The sequence below is a fragment of the Annulohypoxylon truncatum genome (genome assembly GCF_022578515.1).
Source record: "Annulohypoxylon truncatum strain CBS 140777 unplaced genomic scaffold F4807scaffold_11, whole genome shotgun sequence".
Lineage (NCBI taxonomy): Eukaryota > Fungi > Ascomycota > Sordariomycetes > Xylariales > Hypoxylaceae > Annulohypoxylon > Annulohypoxylon truncatum.
In genome coordinates this window covers 942,776-965,607 of record NW_025953797.1, presented here as the reverse complement: position 1 = coordinate 965,607, position 22,832 = coordinate 942,776, and the positions used below count along the sequence as shown (strand labels likewise).

The window sequence follows — 22,832 nt, the reverse complement described above, 5'->3', positions numbered from 1 at the left end:
AGCGTTAGATCCGTCTTGTGATCATAACCCAATAAAAGTACCGTAGCCCCTATAATAGTATGGGCTAGAAAAATCTAGCCGTTCAAAACGCCCCTTTTGAGAAATCGTCCGATTGGAACTAGACAAGGCTGGTGACGTTGACGTTTGTAAATCCCGTCTAAATTCTGAAAAGATTATCTGGTTCATCAAACGAGATGAACGCCGGCCATAGAACCGTTCTTTTCCCCTCGGGTGTAGGAATTTAAGCAGAAGTAAACCACCCACGCAACCCACGTTTGCTGAGAGGCTAGATGCTGCACCCATCCGCTACAAGGACTAGGTACCTCGATTGAGCTTAACAAACCAGTTGACAACCTGGAAATAGGTTGCAGATGTCGGCTGCACTGCGACCCTAAGCTTTTAATAGTCTAGTGGATCTCGGCGGTCGGGTTGATTGGCTGTATCCACTTGAAGTCGGGAGTAAAAGAGCTTGTACAAGCTTCAAGCCCGTTAATAGATGGGCCCGTGCCTCTTCCGCCTTTTCCTACGATCATGTACCTAGTATTCGTAGTACTGGCCGTGATGGAATCTGCACGTGTGAGCGGGGAAGTTGGCCGCGCAACAAGGGCACGTTACAAGAAGGGAGATTGGCAGTACTGGGGTGTCCATGTTAGTTTCGGAAACGAATTCATACATAGTACGGGATATGAGAGAGTTGACAAAGCAGAAAAAGAAAAGAAAAATTGATCATCGCAAGTATACACGTGTATAATTCTACACAAGTAGAAGAGAGCGCCAGTATTCATCAGATGACCAACCCCATCTTCTATACCTCGTGAGGGAAGATGGTACATGCTGGCGATTCCTTGAGAACTTCTTAATTTGATCTCGTTGTATATTCGGCCGCAACCCATCTCGGAATCCCCGTTACAATCTTAAAGCTCATCCGTAAAGTAGGTGAGCACCCCTGGTCGGCTTAGGTGTGCCTGGTTGTGTCGGTGACGACAGGCTCCCGCATTATTGTAAGTTTATACCCGCTTGTGGGCACCAGACTCCCGCGACGAGTGTGTGAGAAAAGCCATCCTTCACCCCCCACCCTACCTTGGTACAGCCGCGACCGACTCCTACCTGTTTATCGCGAGTAATATATGTGGTCGATGCCTTGCGCATTTGGACATTAGAAACCTGGAATAGTGGGTGACCGCGGGTCAACACCACTATGGATTCACAGTGGGTGCTTTCCCATCAAAATTCCCCAGAGCGTCTTTTTCGAGCTTCCGAAACACTGACTTGGATGATCGAAAGGTCTATCACAACAGACTGTATCACTCTCGGCAATACAATTGCTAAAGCTGATATCGCTCTTAATGGATTCGTCCGCGAGGTCCGGGAGGCCAGATCTGACGTAGATAACGTCTCGCGCGAGTTGCACTCGCTGCAAAGTGTTCTAGATCTCTTGAAGGAAGATGCTGGTCTGTTCCCTCCAGAGCTGGCAGAGCGTATTCCCGCTGTCGTCGAGCATTGTTCGAACGTAGTGAACGACTTAGATTCAAGGATATCCGCTTTTAGCGACAGCGAATTACCAAAGCCAGACAAGAGATTGCAATGGCTAGACACGGGGAGGAAAGAAATCGCAACATTCAGAACTTCCCTGGAGGCGCATAAGGCTGTTTTAGGTCTTGCGATAGATTTGGTCGGAGCGTACGTATGATGTAGCCAGCTAACGAATTGGTGGCTAACAAACGTGAACAGGACTACAATCCGAGATGCCACCTCAGATGTAGAGCCTAATAAGCGAAATACGATACAAAGATATCAGAATAGTGCTGAGGTCTTGGAGGACGTTTCGCGAATTTTAGTTGAGATGAGTCAACTACGGATGCGGCTGCCGAGCGAGTTTGAGAAGAGAGAAGGCGAATTCAGCCTGTACGATTATATGACTCGTCTGATGTCGTTTGCCGAGGGAATCGTCAGCTGCAAGGAGAGCGAGCATGAGGCCGAACAGATTGTCAAAAACAACGACCGGAACATGGACCGAAGCACGAGCCAGGGTGCTTTTGTGGGAGAGAGTGAGCTGTTCGGAGCTTATGTGGGTGATCAACCTGACAGTGCGATTGATATAACCGTGGAGCCCGCGTTTAGGGCGCTTAACAATGTGCTGGATAACACTGAAGATGAAAAAATCCCGACTATTGAAGAGTTAATGGCCAGTTTCGTAGGCGTTCCCAGCCGAGCACCGACTCCACCGCCGAAGGATATCAAGAGACTTGAGCTTGCCAGAAAACATGCGGTGTCTCCGTTCGAGGCCATGCCAGACTCTCCAACCAATCCATATGGCGTCGTTACTGAAATAAGTTCGGAAGGACGACCATCAGAACCGGAGCCTTCCGTGATGACAAAAAGCAGTAGAGGATTTGGAAAGATATTCGCACCCTTTAAAAATGCGATTTCGGAGGGCAGGCCTCACACACGGTCAACAAGCTCAAGTACCGCATCCGATATGCAGCCCCCAATTATCCAGGCCAGCCTTGTGAGAAGGGGTAGTCACAGGTTATCGGTATCTTTCAAGAAACTACCCATGTGGAACACGGAGTTGATGATGGATGAACCAGAAGGCCCAAGTGCCAATGCGGTCTTCGGTGTATCACTTCAGAAGAGTATGCAGACTGCTAAGGGAACCTCTAAAACCCACCACTCGGGGAACGGGGGTTCTTCGCGAAGGGACTTTCCCCTATGCATGCAGAAGTGTTGCTTCTTTTTGAAACACGAAGGGGTCGAGGCACCGGATATCTTCGCCGAGCCGGGTGATAGTTATCGAGTACAAAAGCTGAAGGAGATTTTCAGCAGTGGTCCAACGTACGGTGAAGATGTCAATTGGAACAACTTCGGCGTATACGATGCTGCGGACCTCATCCTACTCTTCCTTTCGCAGCTCCCTAAGCCGCTAATCCCAGAAGCGGCCGCAAAGCGATGGATTGCCTTTTCGAGACAGGCGACACTCTCAGGCTCTCATGCAACGCGGCTTGACCAATGTATCGACTTCTGGGAAGAAGCTCTCGGCTGTCTTCGAGGGCCGAGCCGCACCCTTTTCAAGTTGCTGCTCAATCTGTGGGCCGATGTGGCGCAGGCAGAAGAAAAGAATGACATGACGGCCGAACGATTAGCTGGCGTTCTTATAAAGCCCCTCATGCACATCTCGTCCGGGAAGTACGAGACGGATTACATGCTGTCGCTTGCTTTTCTCATTCGAAAGAGAGCAGAATACACAGATATGCTAAAGCAAGACCAAGCGGAAGTTCGACGAATTAGCAGAGCGGCGTGGTGATGAAGCAATGGCTTTGTCTCTCGTTGCATCCTAATAGTTAACTCATTATACTTCTCCAACGGCTCACATCCATATCCATCCAACATTGAATATTTCGCATACGCATACGAAGATACCCGGCGCATTTTCTCATCCAAGTCGCCTCATACATTTTCCTTCCTTTTCTTTTGCCGCAGTAGAAATAAGGCCTTCGGAAGGTCGGCCGAATTACATAATTTCATGTGTTGGGGAGGTTGAGGAGATATTAAGCGCAGCAGCGTACGGGCTAAGCGGTGGAGATGCATTGGTTAGAGGCCAAAGAGGCTGGTATGATGCACGACGGGACGTATGGACGTATGATATTGACCGCTATTGAAGTTAGCAAGCAGAGCAAAATTTTCGCTCTGCATGTCGGCGAGGAGCTTCCAAGGTTCTCATAATGTGTAACAAATGTATTGTGGGTTTGTTGGATTTCAAATGTTTGTCAACGATACCATACTACCAAACTAGGTGATCATATAACGATCTGCTGTCTCAACGTCTTGCATACAATTGACTGTAGAATGAGATACTTGCCTAGGTACTATAAGCCCAAAGGACCGTTTAGTGAATATAATAATTATGACTTCCCAGATAATGAAAACGTTGCATCATTCGATGGTGATTATTGAAGTCGGAAAGCAAATGTCCAAGACATCATTTAGAAGTTTGAGATAGACCCAAGGTAGGTAGGTATGTGAGTAAATATATATATGTCCTACATGCATAAGCACGCATGCATTACATATACACATACACATTGTGTCCTATCATACCGTCTTCATTGTATAAAGTATAATTTGAGAATATCTATAGGTAACATATCTCATACCTTGGGAAGGTACCTACATAGAAAGGGCTGCATATGACCCTTAGCTAGTGGGTCGCTAAAACTTTGAATCCAAACTAGTAGTAGATACTGTAGTAAAGAGACTTCAAAGAGGCAGTATTTGCGGAGGTTGGTTGGTTTAGTAAGGCCGATTGACGGTTAAAAACGCGCCGCAGTAATTGCCTAGGTCAAACTCACTGGATGAAGCAACCGCGACTGGAGGTGGTTAGGTAATATGTAATATGGGATGAGGAGAAACCGCGTCGGTCGCTCTTGCCCAGACAATCAAAGTGAGAAGAGTGGAGCCCGCATACTGAAATTCTTAAAGAACAATTGAGAAACGCTAGGACCCACGCCGCGAACCCTCCTCACACTCTTTTCCATTAGGTCTTCTTTTACCAGACCCAAACCCGACCAATTCTCAGACCTTGAATTGAAAAAAAAGACACAAAAATCGCAAACATTATTCTTCCACTTTATTTACTTTTCACAAAATTTGTTCACTCTATCCAATTCGAAAACGCCGAAAAGGGGGCACGTACCAGCCTGCATAGGTACATTAGTTCGGACACGGAGTTCAACTGTATAAGTGGAGAGGAGGGAAAAGCCAGCTAAAAAAAGAGCGTGTACTGAACGCGCACCGCGAACCCAAGTCTCGACTAAGACGCGCAGAGAGCCCACACCTTTTTTGACAGGGCGGACTGTGATACAGCCAATCTTCTCAATTCTCTCAACCTTTTCTCCTCAATCCCTCTTTTTAACCATTTTAAACATCACGTCACTCTCTCCAACACTTCATGTTACTGTGTATTTTACTTTTCCTTTGATATGCCTCTTGACCATTCATGAAATCCTCACCCATCAAGAAGATGGACGGGGCTAACGCAGAGGAGCCCACGTTGCCCCCTGCATCTGCCTCTTCCATCTCTAACACAGCTGGCAAGAAGCGACCTGCACCATCTTTGCTTCCGCCATTTGAACCTCTTTCATCATCACCTGGCTTTCCAAGACCATTGAAGAGGCAAGCTCGAGATGGATCCGCCGCTTCGAGTGCCTTCCTGAAGTATCCTACCCCTATCCCAACTTCGAGTACCGGCATCTTGTCATCGTCTCCTCCACGCGTTCAATCATCTAGGCCTGGACTTCAACGTACTCAATCAACCGTATCGGAACGAGCACCCTTATCCGCAGTACCCTCCGTCGAGCTCAATGAGAATGGTGAGATGCTACTGATGGGCCGATCAAGCAGCTCATCTCACCATGTCCTTTCCACCAACCATCTTATCTCTCGAGTCCATGTGAAGGCACGATATATTCCCGCCCCGGACCCCTTCGTACCGAACAAGGTCGAGATTATCTGCAATGGTTGGAATGGAATAAAACTGCATTGCCAGGGACGAACGTGGGAATTGTCAAAGGGAGATACATTCACATCGGAAACTGAGACCGAGATTATGGTGGATGTGCAGGACGCAAGAGTCATGATCCGTTGGCCTAAGAGGGAGCGTCACGACTCTGTTGCAAACCTATCAGACTCATCGTGGGATGAATCACCACGTTCTAGACCTCGTCGTAACGGCTCTGTGTCGGACTTTTTACAGTCAAGCCCCCTCCGACGAGAAGCGCGTATCCGTTCGCCGGAGTCGCCAAGCCCAGCAGTACGCAATTCGTCAAGCAACGTCAACTTGCTTCTAGACGACGACCCAAGTGAGCCCGTCCAAATTTATGAGGATGCGAGTGGAGACGAGCAGGAGCTTCCCGCACCTGCTGCTGATGTAGATGTATCCTTTGCCCAGACCGAGATCACGAACAGCTTTTCCAGTGATCTAAGCGATCCCGGCGATGACGACCTTGATGAGGAGAATGATCCCATCGTACATTCTTTCGGTCCCTTTGGAGCCAACCTTTCCAATCGCCTAGCTGCCTTCACTGCTGAATCTCCTAAGCGATCGCCTAAGCAGTCTCATCATGGATCGTCAGGCGACACGACTGCCAAACCATCGGCAGAGCCTGAGGAGATCATTAATAGCAATGTCGACGTAGCTGCTGTCCGAAACCATATTGTCAACCAATTGGCATTTTCCAGACTGTCATCGAACCCCCTGTCCGCCATCATGAACAACCTGCCGGCCGAAGAGAAAAAGGACCTAACCAAGCCCGCTTTGAGTAAGATCATCGCGGAAACCTCTTGCATCGGTATCATCACTCGTCAGGGGAAGGATGCGGCTGGTAAGCCCCTGGAGAGCGAATACTACTATATGCCCGAGCACGATGATGATGAGTCACGCCGGGTTGCCGTGACGGATGGCTTGCGAAAGCCGAGCCTGAGGGCATGTAGAAAGCAACACAAGGTAATGGCTTCCCCATAATTCTTTGACGGACTTGAGATATTAACTTGTGGTTAGCAATATTACTGGAAGCGACCTAAGACTCCTTAGATCTCGGAGCAGCCGGCTGCCCATAATTCGTATCCGCTCCCATAAATCTATTCACTCTCGAGATTCGATATGGTGAGGTTTCCCTTCCTCGTAGACGATGCTACTTTCTCATTTATTTCGTCGCTTGTGGCATTGGTGATGGTGCTAGTATCATCACCAATCCTTGCATAGCCGGAGGCGTTGGTCGGTTCTTTTCATTATGATATTTTCGGTCGGAGTTGAGGATGATCCGATGATATCCTGTTGCATCGTCTCGAGGTGGTGTGGTGAGGAAAACCAAGGAGAGAGAAAGTGATGGATGGATACCTTTCAGCACACTGACTGTTGAACGGTAAAATATACGGGGAGGGAGAAGGATGGGGAAGACCGAGATTGTACAAGTCACAGTTGCTACATAAAGAATAATGGAAAAGTTCACGCCTCATTCACGTTTGATGGGCCGATCGGCCAAAGCTATTTTTAGTGGGAGTGATGGTGGTGTCGTATGGTGTATGGCGTATTGCGTATGAAAGCATGTGCATGGTTGAAGTTGTAACCATGAAGTGCTGATGATGTGAATGATGACTAAGTTTAAGCGGGACCTTGAGGCACTGACAAGCCTTTATCTGTTGGAGCTACCCCGCATTCCAGCTTTAGGGTTGCCGTCAATAAGGTTCCACTTTTACCGTCTATGGACCCATCTTGCGTCGATGCGTCGCAGCTTCGTTGAGGCAAAAACTGGTGATCGACGATGCATGTCGTATGCTTCATCGCGATCTAGACTGTCCGTTATTTAGAGCGAACATTCCAGGTTAATTGTCGTGTCTATAAAGACCCTAAGGCTTCACCAGTTCTACACCTTCTTGTTTCATTCATCTGACTTATTATATTTAAAACAGTTACATCTATCGTTCCATACACAAGTACTACATTACTTAGTACATACCCTTCACGATGTCGCCACAAATCAATATTCCCAACTTGCCCTCCATGGCCCCGACGGGACCCACAAGCCCTCAACACGACAAAGATGCCGCCAGAGCCATGAACCGGACTAACAGCTGGAAACCATCTCTTCTTGGTCGCAGACAAAGTGTAAGTTGCATACCCCTTTTTTACACTGCTTTGATATTGCTCCTTTCAATTATTACTTACTCTCAGGATTCGAGAATGACTAACTCTAAATACAATCTCCAGTACCACCAAGAAGACCAGAAACATGCGCTGCAGATGAGCGGCGTGCAGGATATCAAAGACTGCCCCGGATTCACCGAGCGCAAGTAAATCGTCTGCCGAGCTGCCGCAAACCTACTTCACCACAAAGCCCTAGCTTAGGGATTACAACTTGATCTGCGAGTTTGCTAGTATTTTTAATGTCGATAATTTGAACACAAGGCATTGCTTCAACAGGCAACAAGATGGGATTTCATTGTCTTCGGGACGGTGGGATTGTATGGATACACAGATGCATGCATTACCTTGGCAGTATGGGAGGGAAAACGCATGCTGTTCGGGCTGGCGGAGTTCTTGGAGTTTTCTTTCGCTAGAAAAAGGAGGCAAATTGATCCTATGGTCAGCTGGCACGAGCTAGCAAATGAAGCGGGTTCTAAGACTGCGTATATGCATACCTGCGGAGAACTCGGCAAGGAATGGGAAAAGGGGGGGCAAGCAAGGAAAACACACCAGCCTTCGTCATTGAACGATTGTACGATAATAACAAGGCCTAGGTATCCAGGGCCCGATAATATCCATATACAATTACCTATACGTGGTTATATGATTCATAAAAACTGTTCGGCCGAAATATATTGTATATCGCTTATCTTCACCAGTCAGGTTCACGATATGTAATAGAAACACAAATTCGCCTACTAAGGTCGTCTGATTATCTTTCAATGGCCAGGTGGTTTTCCTTGGGCAACGTATTGGGCCAAGTGAAATAATCCGGTTATCAAGCCATATTCACCTTTTCTTAATTCTCTAGCCAAGGCACAACTAGTACTTGGGACTCCTAACCTAGAGAGAAGACTAAGAAGTACAACTTACCTACAGTTACATAATTCGTTCCTCAGTCAGTTTTCTCCAGAAGTCACTAATCTCATATGCGAAAGCAGACCGACAAGGCATAACGGAGGAGGAGTAGTTTAGCTAGTAATACGCTTGACATCTAAACATACTATACAACGTAGTAGAGTAGCAATGATCGTAATATCGACGCCCGAAAGGAGCATCTCCATAATCCGAAACCCGGTTACGTACAGTACCAGAAAATAGCCAGCACAAGCAAAAGCACCGTGACAATGCCATACTAACACCTAGGACTCCCAAACCCGAAACGTTTCCAATCCAGTAGCTCGTACCTAACACGACGCTCCCCTATCTCCGTTTCCTCCGTGACAGGTATGGAACACCATCAAAACCCCTTCGGACCCCTTCCATCCAACCCACCAGTCTTAAAATACTCGCTCACCACGCCCAATCCGTACGAGATGCCCGCAACCCACGCGCCACCAAGCAGCGCACGTTTTCCCAAGCTCCTCTTCTTTTTTCCCTTCCCCTTCTTCGCCTCCTCCTTCGTCACCTTCGGGCCGCTGAACACGGGCTCCTCCCTTCTTACATCGATACCGGAGCGGAATGGCGTAGTCTGGGATTCCTCCTCGACCTTGGGGACGTCATAGTTAACAAATCCGGTCGGCGACACGAATGCTGCTGCATTCGGCAGCGCTGTCGACTTGCCCATCAGGTCGATCGGGTTAACTGGTGCTCCTGTCTGACTGTCCGCCGCCTTGCTGTGGCGAACCTGGCGGAAGACTAGAACGTCTCCTTCGCCGGATACGATCTCGAAGCCCTCGGCTTGGAGGGGCGCGAAGTGTGGAAAGAACTTTGTTGGGTTTGACAGGCGGAGTAGCACTTCGGCCGGTGTCAGGGGGGCTGCTTGGTCAGGCACGATCGAGGTGGTCTCGGCTATATTGATTTTCTGCGTGCTCGAGTCGTAAGCCAGGATCTTGTACACCGTAGGCTCAGTAGTTCGACTTGGTTCCAACTTGAATTCGGGTGCTAGCGATGAGACTGGAGATCGCCCGTCCAGTTCCGGATCCCGGTAATATGACGAGTGAAGGTGAAAGACGCCTGGATTAGCATCCGCCTTCACCGAAGAAGGCTCTGGCTCGCCGCCATATGTCTTAAAGGTTGGCGAGTCATGTTCACCGTCGCATTCTTTGGTATACGACGTTTCCAAGCCTTGTGGTTCTTTGGAGTAAGGGTCGACCTCTGCCTGTGTTACAGAGTCATGGTTCGATTTATTTTCCGTAGTTCCTGTGTCTTGCCTATCCAAAGCCGGCTCCAGCTTCGATTGTTTCTGCTCTTCGCCCAAACTAAGTTCTGACCCCTCAAATTGAGCTGGATTAGAAAGCTGTTCCGCGTATTGCTTCTCCGCTGCTTGGATGTGTGCTGCTTTTTCGTTGGTGATGCTTGACTCGGATCCCATTACGGGGTCGGAGCTCAAATTCGAAGCTCGAGTACCCCATGACCCTGAAAAGTCTTCTGGAAAATCTCGAACATAGTTGCCGGTGAAGGTGCGTTTGCTTGCATGATTGTCATCATCCTGAGATTTCGCGCGCGATTCTCTGACGTTGGAGCTAGCCTCTCGATCTGCTGCATCGGAAGCTTGGTTGTGACTGACCATAGATCGCTCTAAAGATTCCCAGTTTTCAGATTTTGTGGGCAAGTGGCGAGAAGATTGGTGGAAGGATGAAGACGAGGGAGCCGAAGCCGAACTCTTCGGAGATGGCGTCTCATTAAGATCTAGCTTCTTAAGCCTGTCAGCGACACTAGGCCTTGGGGTTTCAGTCAAATTTGACCCTTGCTCTTTTGCTTCAAACTCCTTGAGGCTCTCCGCGACAATATCTTGTTCAAGTGTATTCTTGTCGTCGAATTCCTGGTACTTGAAAGTTTTATATTTTTCAAGATCTCCATATTCCTGAAAAGGTCTTTCCTCCACCAAAGAATCCTGGAAGTCTGTTGTTTTGTACTTGCTTAGGTCTTCATACTTAGATGTTAAGTCATCCGCCGATTGCTTAGCCTCGTCACTGTAGTGCTGATAGTTGTCGAGGTCGTCATACTTAGGGGAAGTGTCGTCGTCCCTCACCACATCTTCATCATGTTTGTATGGTCCGTATTTATCTAAGTCATCGTAAGGCGCCTTTCGGGTTTCAGTCTCCGTACTTTCGTTGTGCAAATATGGCCTGTACTCGCGTAGTTCCTCTCGATTCTGGGGTACCTCCGAATCGTTTTCTGCTTCTCTCGCTCCGTAAGTCTTATACTTATCAAGATCCTCGTATTTCTTGGGTGGCTCTGGTTCAGCTGGTTCTTCAGCTGGGAGATGGTTGAGAGCATATTCTTCACTCTCTATGATAGAAGGTCGAGAACTTTCTGCGTTATCACCTAATCCTGACATTCGGTGACCATCACTATCAACACCGTAAGGTGGTACCTGATCAACCTTAATCTGACCGTACTCCTTCAGCTCTTTAGGCGGAGGAGGGCCATTGGAATGAATAGGCCCAGGGTTTACTTCGTCTTCGGGGGGGTTAAATGCAGCAAATTGGGACCGGTATACCCTGAAAGGCTCGTTTGTGGTGGATGGTGTATCTTCTACTAGGCTGCTCCCTTTCCTTAGAACTTTGCGGTTTGTGATAGGGTCAATTATATAATCTTCCATGGGCGAGGGCGACATAGTGTCAACATATCCATCCTTTTGGTTAGAGCTGGCCTCTGCACTTGTTGACTCTGTTGGCTCCTTCGAGGATGGATGGAAATCTTCCCGGGGTCTTCCATCTTTTGAGGTACGCCATTGCTTTGTGGTTTCATCCATCCGTGACTTGAACACATCATAAGCATCTGGGAACGGAGAACGATGGTTGGTATGATTATCCTTCCAGGAATCTTTGTGCCATGGGGTTTCCCCACGCTCATGTTCGATGTCTTGAGCATTTCGAGCATGTTGCTGCCGGCTATTCAACTCGTCATGGTTGAAAAACCGTGAGCCGCATCTCACCTGATTCGGGTCCCAATACCTGCGAAGCATATGCTTGAGGACAGTCTTCGGGTGTCCATCGATAGTACGCTGGTCCCATGATAACCTCCTATTGATAGCTTCGATATACTTGTACTTAATCGCTCGGTGGCGGTGTCGCATTTCCTTTTGAAATTCAGGGTCGAGATATGATGCCCACATGCCAAAGCGAAAGCCACGAATCTGCTGACGATGTCCAGCCTTTAACAAAGAGGTATTAGTAGGCCGCAAGGCGTTGCGGGCCGTGGCGACGGTCTGGAGAGACCTCGCCCGAGGCGTGGGTTGGCAAATGGCACTGGTCAACATGTCGATCGAATCGTATGCAACGGGGACATCCTATATTATCTAACACTATGTAGAACAGCGTTGTCAGCAGCGATCGCGAGTAGTTTTGGGATGCCTTGCTTCATAGATATGATAGTAAAACCATGAAGGATGTCGCCACCGTTTGTGGGGTTGATGTACTAAGACGGTTGTCGTCGTGGACGGGTGACACTTACACAAAGCCGAGAGTTCGACCATGAAGACAACTGAGAAGTCATCTGCTGGCTGAGGGGTAAGGCAACGTTGAAGAAGATGGTGGAATTTATTATTTAACTAGATAAGTATCTAAGCTGAAACACTTGGGTATGAGTATGTGCTTGGGCACAGAAGAGAGATGGATATGAGGAGATATTATGTAGCAAGTAGTATTAGATCTCAAAGCGGGGAGCTTCGGAACTGATTGGGACGGCTGTCTTCGCTGGTCAGGTCGGGATTACCTCAGGATTTGGCACAGTGTAACTCCCATTTATAACCTTGGAACCTTGGAGGTCTAACACCAGGTAGGTACCTACAAGCCGTTAGGCGCCTAAAGAGCTGTGGTTAGGTGGTTAGGTGCTACCTAATACGATTTACTAGAGAGGGCTAAATCGAGGGTGATGAGGAGAAAGACAGGGAAGTTCCGGAGGGGAGTGCGGAGAAAGCGCTAGAGGGAAGCTTCTTTAGCGGAAACATTGAATGCAAGTACTAATGAAGGACTGTGCGTATCATACTGTACAGCACTACTGCGTTTAAGGGTACGCGGGGTATGGTTATCACATATCATTGGTTCTAGTTAGATGCGGTTACCCGAAGAGAGACGTATTATATTATTCCAATGTACCGAATGCCTCTCATGCATGTGATGTTACAGGTACATACCCGCCCACTATCTTACGTGGTCATTTCTACATAACTCCCCGGATGTAGATCGATTGATGAGCTATATATTCCCAAGTCGCATGAGGATTCAAGGGCTCGAAGTAGCCTTATTTGCTATTGGTATAGCTCAGACGACGAAGATATATACGCACATAAAAGTTCGACAATACATACATAAGTGGGGAATCGGCTTAATCCGGATGAAAGAGTGCATGGATTATGTACCTACCTAGGTATCCATGACTCAGTTCGGCGAAGTACTTAGATACTTGAGGCTTATGAGTCGGAGATAGGCTGAAAAGCTACCTATGGCGCGACGTCACTCATTTAAAGTGAACCCCACGGTGGGGTAAAAATATTCTACTTACAAATTCCATTCGACTGTAACGCAAGCAACATTGAACATTGGAGCTATTAATTACGGCGTATTCCTTCTCTGGGGACCTACGTGCCTATTATCTAGGTGACCCTTCAACTGTGATTTTTAATACAGGACCAAGGAATTGCTATCTTGAAGAATTCTAAGATACGTTTCGCACGCGAGTTGGTGAAAGCGACGCGGGCGCCGCGAACGAGCGAGCGAGAGGCCAACTGGTCTTAGGAGCCTCGGAACTAAACCGATTCGCGTTCACCATGAGTCGTAAGCCGGCAAAGTCGCGTGCCAGCGGCAGCAAGTCATTCACGAGCTTTGGTTCCAGCTCTTTCGGCGCTTTCTCAACTTCCTCCAGAGGCACAGATCTCTCCTACTTGGCCGAACCGCCCGACCTCTCTTCGGTATCTGATGCCAATGTTGTCGTGTCGCTTAAGAATCTACAAAAGAAGGATGCCACAACTAAGGCCAAGGCTCTGGAGGAGCTGGTGACCTATGTTCAAGACCATCCGTATGAACGAGATGGAGGCACAGAAGAGCCTATACTAGAAGCTTGGGTGGGTGTAAAGCAGTGGAATAGTATATCGTTGTGCTTAGTTAGTAATGATTATAATAGGTTCAACTTTATCCTCGCATCTCGATAGACAATTCCCGTCGTGTCCGCGAACTTTCTCACATCTTACAATTCGAGCTGATGAAATCAGCTCGCAAGCGCATGGAGAAACATGTACCTAAGATCGTCGGTTCCTGGCTTGCTGGTACATTCGACAAAGATAAGGCTGTGTCTCGCGCGGCTACCGAAGGCCTTTCCTCCTTTCTTCAGACACCAGAGAAGGTCGTCCAATTCTGGAGACGATGTCAGGCGCAGATTATAGAGTATGCGTCTAATGCGATCAAAGAGACCGTGGAAACACTTAGCGATGAACGCTCTACTAGTACCGACGACGCCGAAGCCAAGTATTACCGCGTGCTAGGAAGTAGCCTTGCAATGGTCTTAAACCTCCTACAGAAACTCGGCCTTCCAGATCTTGAGAAATTCCAGGATAGTTACGATCAATTCTTCGAGCAGGATAAGATATGGTCTAGCATAACTGCCAATGATGCCGTTGTCAGACGCATATCCTGTCAGCTATTGTCTGCATGTCTGGAGAAACGCCCAGGCAGAATCGAAGCAGATCTTGCACGGCTTAGCAAAGTTTTTGTTGCTGAGGGTTTAAAGTCCACGCAGACCGGTTCTGCAGCAGATTACATACAGACACTAACTGAGTTGACCACAAGCCACCCAACAGTCTGGACGTCTGAGTACCGTGGAAAGAAATCACTAACATCAAGACTGAAAAGCTTCTTGGAAAAAGGCTCACAAATTAGCACACCAAGATTCTGGGTTTTACTCAATCAATTGTTGGGTGTTATACCCATCGACATATTTCCCAAGGACCTGGATGGCGCCTTAGAATTTTTGAGGTGCATGAGGTCGGGTCTTACTAGGAGGGATGAGCCTCGCGGAAATGCCGTGGATGGCTGGTCAACGTACCTTAATACTACTAGACGCTTTGTTGAAATGATGAAATCTGGCGATGATCGGGTCAAGCTTGTGCGGGAAAACATATTTCCCATCACAGCTCACTATCTCTTTCCTACCCCTGAAACATCCGCATGGGCCTCCGCAAGCCAACAACAAGTCCTCATAAAAGCATATACATCGACGGCAACCTCACCATTTAAAGATGTCATCGACGCCACGGGGTTGGAATGGAATCAGTGGAAAGAGAATTTCAGATCTCGACTTCTCAATTCATTACCAGAGGCGTCAAAGGACCATGAGAAGTCTCAAAAGTCGGTGGCCGAAGAGGGTTTGAGATGGTTCACTTTGACTGGTTTGGTCTTTGACGCTCATGAGAGGACACTCGGAACTGATCGCCCAATCCCGAATATTCCAGCCAGATATTCCGTGGAACTTCTCCAGGATGCCTTGAAGTTGCTTGAAACGAGAAACTGGAAACCATTCGGGGCAGCGTCAACATTAGAATCGGCTTTCAGACGGGCCCCGCAGCTTTTCAAGGAATCTTCAGATAGTATAGGAGAAATACTTAACTATATGACGAATCTAGTTTCAACGAATGAAGCCGAACTACTTCAATCGCCTTCCGCGGCTCATGTGTTTTCCAGTATTAACCTCCTTAGTCAGATCCCCGAACAGGAGCAGAAGTATAAGGAAATTTGGAATACGAACATCACGGCTCTTCTAGAGCACATCGAGAGATCTGGGGCCTTGTTGGCGCTCACAAACCTCATTTCGACCCAACATGCTGCTGCACTTGCGCAACAAGTTCCAGCTCTGCAGGGCGAGTTGATAAAACGATGCCTAATGTGCGCTGTGGGCACAGCGGAAGGGGGATGGGGTCTCTTCGAAGCCGTATTCACATTCGATACGTTAACAGATTCTGCTGCTCAGCGACTCGCGAAAGAACTAGCAAATCGCACTACGAATACATCAGGTCAACCCAATCTTGGTATGATCAAGGGTTTACGTCTTATAGCAGATAAAAAGCCAGGTCTATTGCTAAAAGATGAGGAGGTTCATATGAGCTTGATGGCTAGTTTGTTGAGCATTTCTGAACGATTTGACGCTACTTCCGATGTGGTAGGGCTAAGGGAATTGATGGATCATCCTTCAACAAGTAATTCTCGATTGCCTGAGTTGGTTCAGCGAAGCATTTCTACTGCCGACTCAAACTCTCTCTCGTAAGTTATATCTCGAATCTGTTTTACAGTGTTGCTAATCGTTTTCAAGCGTCGATACCCTTGTCCAGCAAGTTCTACAGTATTCTACTATTGCTCTGGGTCAGGATGACCAGCTTGACCGTTTAGTACCAGACACCGTCGTATGGAGGGAACAATTATCTCTTTTCCTACAAGAAACGCCCAACCAATCCCTTGCCCTCACCAGCGCACTTGGTGGTGCGTATTTTCTCCCCACGCAGTCTCCAACTACACTAAATACGCCTGTACCTAGAGATGGAGATGGCTGCTCAGTTCCTGGACGCATGGCATTGTATACGACTAAGCTGGTCTTCGGGGGGTTTCAGCTAGACGCTTTACCCCTCCCCAAGAAGGCGGAGACCATGATATGCTTGAATTTGACCGCAGAACTCGTATCAGACCAACTAACAGTCATGAGCGAAGATAAAATATGGACGGCGCTTTCTTCTGAAACCTCTCTCACAGATGCCGAAGACCTAATCTCGTCTGCGCGAAAAATCATGATTGACATGGCTCAGGATGCTGGTGGTTGGAGAGATGGCTCTGGCACGAACTCGTCACGCCTGACACATGAAATCGTTCAAAGACTGCTCAGTGAGGCAAATTCTTTAACACCCCTTGGTCTTTATTCTGCACGTGTCTTAGGCGAACTCCTTCAGGCATTGACAGAGAACCACGGTTTCCCATCTAGTGGAGAGCAATGGTTGGCGAACCTGGACATCCTGAAAAGTACTCCCACGACAGTGCTCCCCGCTGTTGCGATTCTTAGCGGCCTCGGCGAAACCATATCTGCGTCAAAGACTATCAGTAACTTTTGCAATCGCTTGGTCAGCGATGTTGCGGGAGCGACTATCGACCAGGAGAAAAGCCTCATCACCCTCGTGCTTCTTAACTCTTGCATGCGAATATATGACACTGGAGAGCTACCGGTCGCGAATAACCGTTTAGTTTTCGCGGTTAGGCAAATTACTTCGTGGCTAGATACTCCCGAAAAGCTTGACTATCGCTTCGCAGCAGAGGCCTGCCACTGCCTCCAAGGCCTCCTCCCATGTATCAAGGACGTGTATGGGCCATACTGGGAAAAGACACTGGATTTCTGTATCTACCTCTGGTCAAACCCGACAACAGAGTCCATTGATTGTCTCTTGCCTGGGATCAATGCATCGCTCCGTCTATTCACCACGCTAAAGTCATTGGAAGAAGCAGAGCCCAATGATGATCTCATCGATGCTCTACAGTCCTCGGCAGAGAAGAGGTCAGCTGCATTAGTTGAATTGCTCAGACTTCCTAGGGAGAAGGATACGCAGCCCGTGGAAATTATAGATTCTATAATCTGCCGGTTGGTGGAAAAGATTCCTCTCGGTCATATAAAGGATCTCTCGGAGTTATATGGGCTAGTGGCGAGTGACTCGCGAGGCATTCAAACAGCGGCATTTACCCTTCTCCATAAAGCTCTCCCCGCTGCGCAAGAGGAGCTTTCGTTAAACGTTCTACTGGAGAAAAAGGATGCCCAACTTCCGGATGAACTCCTGTCTCTGCTACTTGATGCGCCGACGCTCGATATTTATCCCGATGATGTCCTTGCGCGTTTCCCAACTCCTATTAGATCCTATCTCCTCTCATGGCTTTTGGTTTTCGACTCATTCAAAGCCGCTTCCTTCAAGGTACGCAGCGACTATGCGGATAATCTAAAAGCAGCTAATTACGTTGGTCCCCTGATGGAATTCACCTTCGACGTTTTAGGCCATTCGCTAGCCCGGCCCCTGAATTTAGACAAGGCCAATTTTACGGTGGAGCAGATTAAGGATTACGACTTAAAGCTTGCTGAAGCCGAGACAGAGGAGAGGAGTATGCAGTGGCTTCTCATCCATCTATACTACCTCGTACTCAAGTACGTACCTGGTCTCTTCAAGGCATGGTATCTTGAGTGCCGTTCGAAACAGACGAAGATTGCCGTCGCAGGCTGGATGACCAAATATTTCTCCCCAATAATCATAAAAGAGGCACTAGACGACGTATCCGACTGGAGCAAAACTCAGGAAGAACCCGCGGAAGATGAGAAGGAGTTGATAGTCAAAGTCAGCAGCGCCGCGCGGGAAATTACTGCCGGTTACGAAATAGACGAGCTGCAGGCTTCTATTTCGATACGGGTCCCACAAGAATACCCGCTTGAGGGTGTTACAGTATCCGGGATCAACCGAGTTGCAGTCAACGAGAGGAAATGGCAAAGCTGGATCATCACAACACAAGGCATAATTACGTTCTCGGTATGTTTCCTACTCTCGTTGCTTAAATGCTAGCGAATTTGACTCTAACATAGATTTCTAGGGCGGGAGCATCATCGACGGTCTCACGGCTTTCCGCCGCAATATTGTGGGCGCGATGAAAGGACAGACCGAGTGCGCTATTTGTTATAGCATCATCAGCACTGACAAAAAGACGCCGGACAAGCGCTGTCAGACATGCAAGAACCTCTTCCACCGAACTTGTCTGTACAAGTGGTTCCAGAGCAGTAACCAGAATACGTGCCCCTTATGTCGCAATCCGATTGACTATCTTGGCTCCGATAAGAGAACACCCAGGGGTGCTTGAGGAAGAATAGGTCTGTACCAAGCAACCTATTCGACGAACTGTATGGGGATAGAGTTATAAGTAGTACACTGGTAAAGAGAAGTAATAATATCTACGACTACCTACACAGGCTTAGACACGGCATATTGTGCATTTTGATCTAACATTTGTAGAAGATGTCAACTGGCGGATCTACCAAGAATGAAATACCTACCTAGGTATGTTAGTGAACATCTGACTATTTCACTTACTGCGTGCCTACGGATGTTTAGACTTTTTTAGAAAAAAAAAACCATTGAAAATTAATATTATATACCTACCTACCTGGTAAACAATAACGATCAGAAAACAACTTATATTAGTTCTCGATAGTAACTTCAGTGAGTGTCGTTAGTATTGAGGCAGCATTGGTGGTTACCTGTATCCCTCAGAACAGTAAAAATTAAAATTCACATCGAGATATCCTAGGACCTCTTCGGTAGATATCGCTTCTGTGTGTGTGGCGATATAAGGCTCTCATCATCAGGTGGGACATCAGTCCTTTCACCCCAGACGACAGTCTTAAATTGTGGTCGTTCTGAACCAGTCGTATACCCACTGGTAGAAGTTCCGTGGGTATCAGGCCCAGGAATTCCGCCCTGTACCACAACGCCCGAAGCAATAGCACGAGCTCTAGACGCTTTATAAGCTTCTTCGGCCCTCAATAAGTCCCAGAGAGCTCTATTGTATAGCAAGGGGTCAATGGAAGTCTCGGAGCTGATAGAAGAGCCTCCGGCGGAGTTAGATACGTCAGATGAAATGGACCTAGAGACATTAGGGTCCACGACAGTGTCAGAACCCTCGGACTCGGCGGTGCCGGAGTTAGTTGTATTCGTATAACTCGTAAGAGAATTAGGATTATTAGGAGCAAAATTGAACGAAATCGAGTCTGGCTCCGTGGGAAACCGACCTTGATTGTTCATGTATGCGACATAGTCAGCATGTCTCATTGGCTCGGTGGGTTGGGTTCCAGCTTGCCCCGACTGCTGCTGAGCCAGTTGGGTTTCTCGCCAGTGTGCTGCGCGTTGCACTGCTCTCTGTATAGCCAGATTTCGTTCTGTCAGAGGAGCTGTTTTTGCTGTTAGCTCTGCATTACCTGGTGAATTGTGCTGTATGTTGGCAGGTTGAGTGGTCATTGGATTGTACCGAGGCTCTGGATTGTAAGTCTCATATTCGTCGTATCTAATGGTACGCTTTCCTGGAATATTTGGATGAGCATTGAAATTGTTGGGAAATTTTCTGCCGGCCATTTTGATCACCTTTATTGATGTTATAACTGGGTTACTTTAACCATGAATCTCGAGACGGCGCACGCCTGTTATATATGGAGTCAAAAATAATCTATGATCACACTAGTAACTACGCTGTTTATTTTCAAGATAGATATATGGAAACAAAAAGTTTTGTAGTTTAAGCATGTATTTGTTGGATGAGGTAGGTAAACAATGTCTTTGTTTTGAATAAACCTATAAGGCGTCAAAGGGGTGGAGAACAAAGAAATTTTGCCGTTCAACTATTGTTGTAGTATGTTTTACAATAAAAAGAGAACTACAGCAATAAAATTAAATATTTTCCTGCGATTCATTCGCAAGGCAGGTAGGTAGCTTAGTAGTTTCTCAGTTGTTTATTAGTTAAGGAGGCTTTGGCATGGATCCCTTAGAGCTTGTGATCATGGGCTTGGTGTTGAGAATACAATAGCTATAATAGCTGGTAACCAGGTTATTATTACGTACCATGTACCTACCTAAGGGCTCTAAGCTAGGTAACTTCAAGGTGCCTTATATAGAAGGATCCATAGATTAATGCCTAAGGCAACCCTGCATACTGACGAACTAGATGGGGTGAGATAAGCTGGTTCCCGTTCTTGATCTCATCAAGCGACCTACCTGGCAATCTAGATATTCGGTCGAACAAAAGGAACTCTGGTATTTCGACATGAGATAATCCCTCGGAGACTTGTTTTCTTCGTATCTATAGAAATGTCGACAGAGACCTGCGGCACCCTCGCTGACGATGGCCTCTGTCAGCAATGTAAGATTCTTTTCTCGAGAGATGGCTTCGAACAACTTCTTTCCACGAACAAATTCAGACATTCAAGGCTAGACACATTTCCCAACAGATCCGGATGCAGATTCTGTAGTTACCTATGGAACGAAGACATTATTGGGACGACTAACCAAGTCCACGCTATACGTCGTCTCCGCGACTTGATCCACCCAGCAAAGGGCAAGTCAAACCAGGCGAAGCAAAGTGAGCTCTTGCTGTCTTGGGTGGTTATAACTCGTCCCATACGAGATCGGTATGTTATTGGGATGGACGGATCGGTCGCCAATCTCGAACGTCTTACGATACATCAAGATTCTCTTCAAGCCAAGGGTGTAGATAGGATGATTATAAACGTAGAATCAGACGATGGGCGCCTTAGATGGCAAGCTTCTCGGCCACTGAGGCTGATTGTTCCCAAAGGTAGTTGTCCTGAACTATAACGCAAGTTGGTATAAATATTTTTTGCCCTAGCAACTGACGCAAAGGGGATTAGACAGCCCTGTCGCGGCATTTACCAATTTTCGTCCCGTAGAGTGGAACGGGTTGACGGAGGGCTGGGTAAGTGATATAAAAGCTCTGCTCGAATGTTGCCGCGTATCACATCCTCAATGTCAACCGTGTGGCCCAACACGCCTTCCATCACGAGTCTTGAGTATTAGCGATACTGGAGAGCTATTTCCACAAGTTCAGCTTCTCTCGACCGCTAAAGAAGGCCAGATTGGACTTTATGCAGCCTTGAGCTATTGCTGGGGAGGGCCGCAGCCATTCCAATTGACGAAAGCCAATCTCAACGCTCTTCAGGGCGCAGCTTTAGGAAGTCATTTACTCCCACGAGCGCTCAAAGACGCAGTCCGTGTGACGCATCTCTTAGGGTTGAGATACTTGTGGATAGACGCATTGTGTATTGTCCAAGATGATCCGGAGGACAAGAAACGAGAAATAGGCCAGATGTGTGCCATTTACCAAAATGCTTTCGTCACCATCGCCGCAGCCACATCAAGTTCCGTCTCTGAAAGCTTCCTTGATAATAAGTCGACGTTCAACACAAAACACGCCACCTGTACTGTCCATGTCTCTCTCGGGTCCGAAGATTGTCGTGACCCCAACAGCCTCAACGAGGTGACTATTGCCCCGGTGCACGCACATAAAACGGATATTTTCCCTCTGAATAAGAGAGGCTGGACGTTTCAGGAGGCCTTGCTCCCTACCCGACTACTCGTATTCGGGGACCTCGAGCCGTTCATACGATGTCGAACGAAAGACGTAATGAAGAGATCTTGGAGTGTCATCGACTATCCGATGTCGTCTGTGCAACCACGACGGCTTATTGATAACATAGCGAACAAGCAAGCCATCGAGAGAGGACTATTCGTTGATATAAAAGGGGCCGATCTCGACAATATCTGGCGAGAGATTGTGGAACAGTACACTCTCCGCGAGCTTAGTTTCGCGGAAGACAGGCCTCTTGCCATTGGTGGGGTGGTCGATTTTCTCTCTGAGAAGTTCGGAGATGAGTGCCACTTCGGTGTCTGGAAATCCTCACCAGCGATGTGGCTCTTGTGGAAGTCGGTGGCCCCAGAAGAAAGGAAGACTATTCCTGGATTGCCGACTTGGTCGTGGATGTCCATCACCGGTCCTATTGACCTAGATAGTGTCGTTTATTTTAACAACCCAGAAGGAGTGGTTGAGTGGGATTCAGATCCTTCATACACTAAGCTAGTGGTTTCATGTTGCATTCTAACGGGGAAAGAAGTGTACAGCGCAGCGGAGGAGATCGGGCATGAGGTACTGATAGACGCTTGGTCTGACTTTGCAGAAGATACGGAGGAATATGTCTACATGGGATCGGAAGAGCCTTACTTTCTCGTTCTGGCGCGCGAGACGAATGGTCATTTCTTAGGTATCGTCGCTGCACGCTACGATGACAATGTTTACCACCGCTGTGGGCTTGCCGAATTGAACGTCCCGGATAGCTGGCGTTCTAGGCCACGAGAACAGATAATACTTACATAGGCATCCAGTAGTGTTAAAGAACCTTTTTAGTCGAGATGAGTGAATTGGAATATTGAAATTGTAAGGAAAGCATGGGACTTTCGGACAACTGGAACCGGCTTCACTTAGAAACTCCTTCTCATCGAAGAATAAACTTAAATCTAAAATGATGGTATGAGTATGCGCATCAGCGATGAAGAACTGGAGGGGCGTCATTTCATATAGGT

At 47.6% G+C, this 22,832-nt stretch overlaps 7 protein-coding genes across 7 annotated transcripts; 5 read left to right on the top strand and 2 right to left on the bottom strand.

The window, feature by feature from the left end:
• Nucleotides 1–962: 962 nt before the first annotated feature.
• On the top strand, nt 963–4,002 carry F4807DRAFT_49906 (Rho GTPase activation protein). Its single transcript, XM_048003106.1, has 3 exons — nt 963–1,209; nt 1,285–1,680; nt 1,732–4,002. The coding sequence occupies exons 1-3, from the start codon at nt 1,199–1,201 to the stop codon at nt 3,302–3,304; spliced, it is 1,980 nt and encodes a 659-aa protein (XP_047855608.1). The 5' UTR covers nt 963–1,198; the 3' UTR covers nt 3,305–4,002.
• A 592-nt stretch (nt 4,003–4,594) lies between these two features.
• Nucleotides 4,595–6,800, top strand: F4807DRAFT_49857 (uncharacterized protein). The gene is made up of 2 exons (XM_048003105.1): nt 4,595–6,502; nt 6,557–6,800. The coding sequence occupies exons 1-2, from the start codon at nt 4,997–4,999 to the stop codon at nt 6,587–6,589; spliced, it is 1,539 nt and encodes a 512-aa protein (XP_047855607.1). The 5' UTR covers nt 4,595–4,996; the 3' UTR covers nt 6,590–6,800.
• Nucleotides 6,801–7,522: 722 nt separating this feature from the next.
• On the top strand, nt 7,523–7,852 carry F4807DRAFT_459317 (uncharacterized protein; the record flags this gene model as incomplete). The annotated part of the gene is made up of 2 exons (XM_048001341.1): nt 7,523–7,663; nt 7,766–7,852. 2 exons carry the CDS (start codon nt 7,523–7,525, stop codon nt 7,850–7,852), a joined length of 228 nt encoding a protein of 75 aa, XP_047855606.1.
• An 840-nt stretch (nt 7,853–8,692) lies between these two features.
• Nucleotides 8,693–12,584, bottom strand: F4807DRAFT_421543 (uncharacterized protein). Its single transcript, XM_047997596.1, has 2 exons — nt 12,143–12,584; nt 8,693–11,993 (listed from the first exon to the last, which is right to left on the bottom strand). The coding sequence occupies exon 2, from the start codon at nt 11,946–11,948 to the stop codon at nt 8,982–8,984; it is 2,967 nt and encodes a 988-aa protein (XP_047855605.1). The 5' UTR covers nt 11,949–11,993; nt 12,143–12,584; the 3' UTR covers nt 8,693–8,981.
• Nucleotides 12,585–13,205: 621 nt separating this feature from the next.
• Nucleotides 13,206–18,854, top strand: F4807DRAFT_421542 (uncharacterized protein). The gene is made up of 4 exons (XM_047997595.1): nt 13,206–13,751; nt 13,811–15,939; nt 15,989–18,224; nt 18,286–18,854. Exons 1-4 carry the CDS (start codon nt 13,458–13,460, stop codon nt 18,547–18,549), a joined length of 4,923 nt encoding a protein of 1,640 aa, XP_047855604.1. The 5' UTR covers nt 13,206–13,457; the 3' UTR covers nt 18,550–18,854.
• Nucleotides 18,855–18,861: 7 nt separating this feature from the next.
• On the bottom strand, nt 18,862–19,817 carry F4807DRAFT_466886 (uncharacterized protein; the record flags this gene model as incomplete). The annotated part of the gene is made up of 1 exon (XM_048002425.1): nt 18,862–19,817. One exon carries the CDS (start codon nt 19,815–19,817, stop codon nt 18,993–18,995), a length of 825 nt encoding a protein of 274 aa, XP_047855603.1. The 3' UTR covers nt 18,862–18,992.
• Nucleotides 19,818–20,318: 501 nt separating this feature from the next.
• F4807DRAFT_421541 (HET-domain-containing protein) lies at nt 20,319–22,682 on the top strand. The gene is made up of 3 exons (XM_047997594.1): nt 20,319–20,399; nt 20,454–21,031; nt 21,105–22,682. Exons 2-3 carry the CDS (start codon nt 20,547–20,549, stop codon nt 22,624–22,626), a joined length of 2,007 nt encoding a protein of 668 aa, XP_047855602.1. The 5' UTR covers nt 20,319–20,399; nt 20,454–20,546; the 3' UTR covers nt 22,627–22,682.
• The last annotated feature ends 150 nt before the right edge of the window (nt 22,683–22,832 follow it).

Coding starts and splice junctions, on each gene's coding strand:
- F4807DRAFT_49906 (XM_048003106.1), top strand. Junction 1,681..1,731: donor GCGATAGATTTGGTCGGAGC/GTACGTATGATG, acceptor AAACGTGAACAG/GACTACAATCCGAGATGCCA.
- F4807DRAFT_49857 (XM_048003105.1), top strand. CDS start 4,997: ATGAAATCCTCACCCATCAAGAAGATGGACGGGGCTAACGCAGAGGAG. Junction 6,503..6,556: donor CATGTAGAAAGCAACACAAG/GTAATGGCTTCC, acceptor ACTTGTGGTTAG/CAATATTACTGGAAGCGACC.
- F4807DRAFT_421543 (XM_047997596.1), bottom strand. CDS start 11,948: ATGTTGACCAGTGCCATTTGCCAACCCACGCCTCGGGCGAGGTCTCTC.
- F4807DRAFT_421542 (XM_047997595.1), top strand. CDS start 13,458: ATGAGTCGTAAGCCGGCAAAGTCGCGTGCCAGCGGCAGCAAGTCATTC. Junction 15,940..15,988: donor GCCGACTCAAACTCTCTCTC/GTAAGTTATATC, acceptor ATCGTTTTCAAG/CGTCGATACCCTTGTCCAGC. Junction 18,225..18,285: donor AAGGCATAATTACGTTCTCG/GTATGTTTCCTA, acceptor ATAGATTTCTAG/GGCGGGAGCATCATCGACGG.
- F4807DRAFT_421541 (XM_047997594.1), top strand. CDS start 20,547: ATGTCGACAGAGACCTGCGGCACCCTCGCTGACGATGGCCTCTGTCAG. Junction 21,032..21,104: donor CTGAGGCTGATTGTTCCCAA/AGGTAGTTGTCC, acceptor GCAAAGGGGATT/AGACAGCCCTGTCGCGGCAT.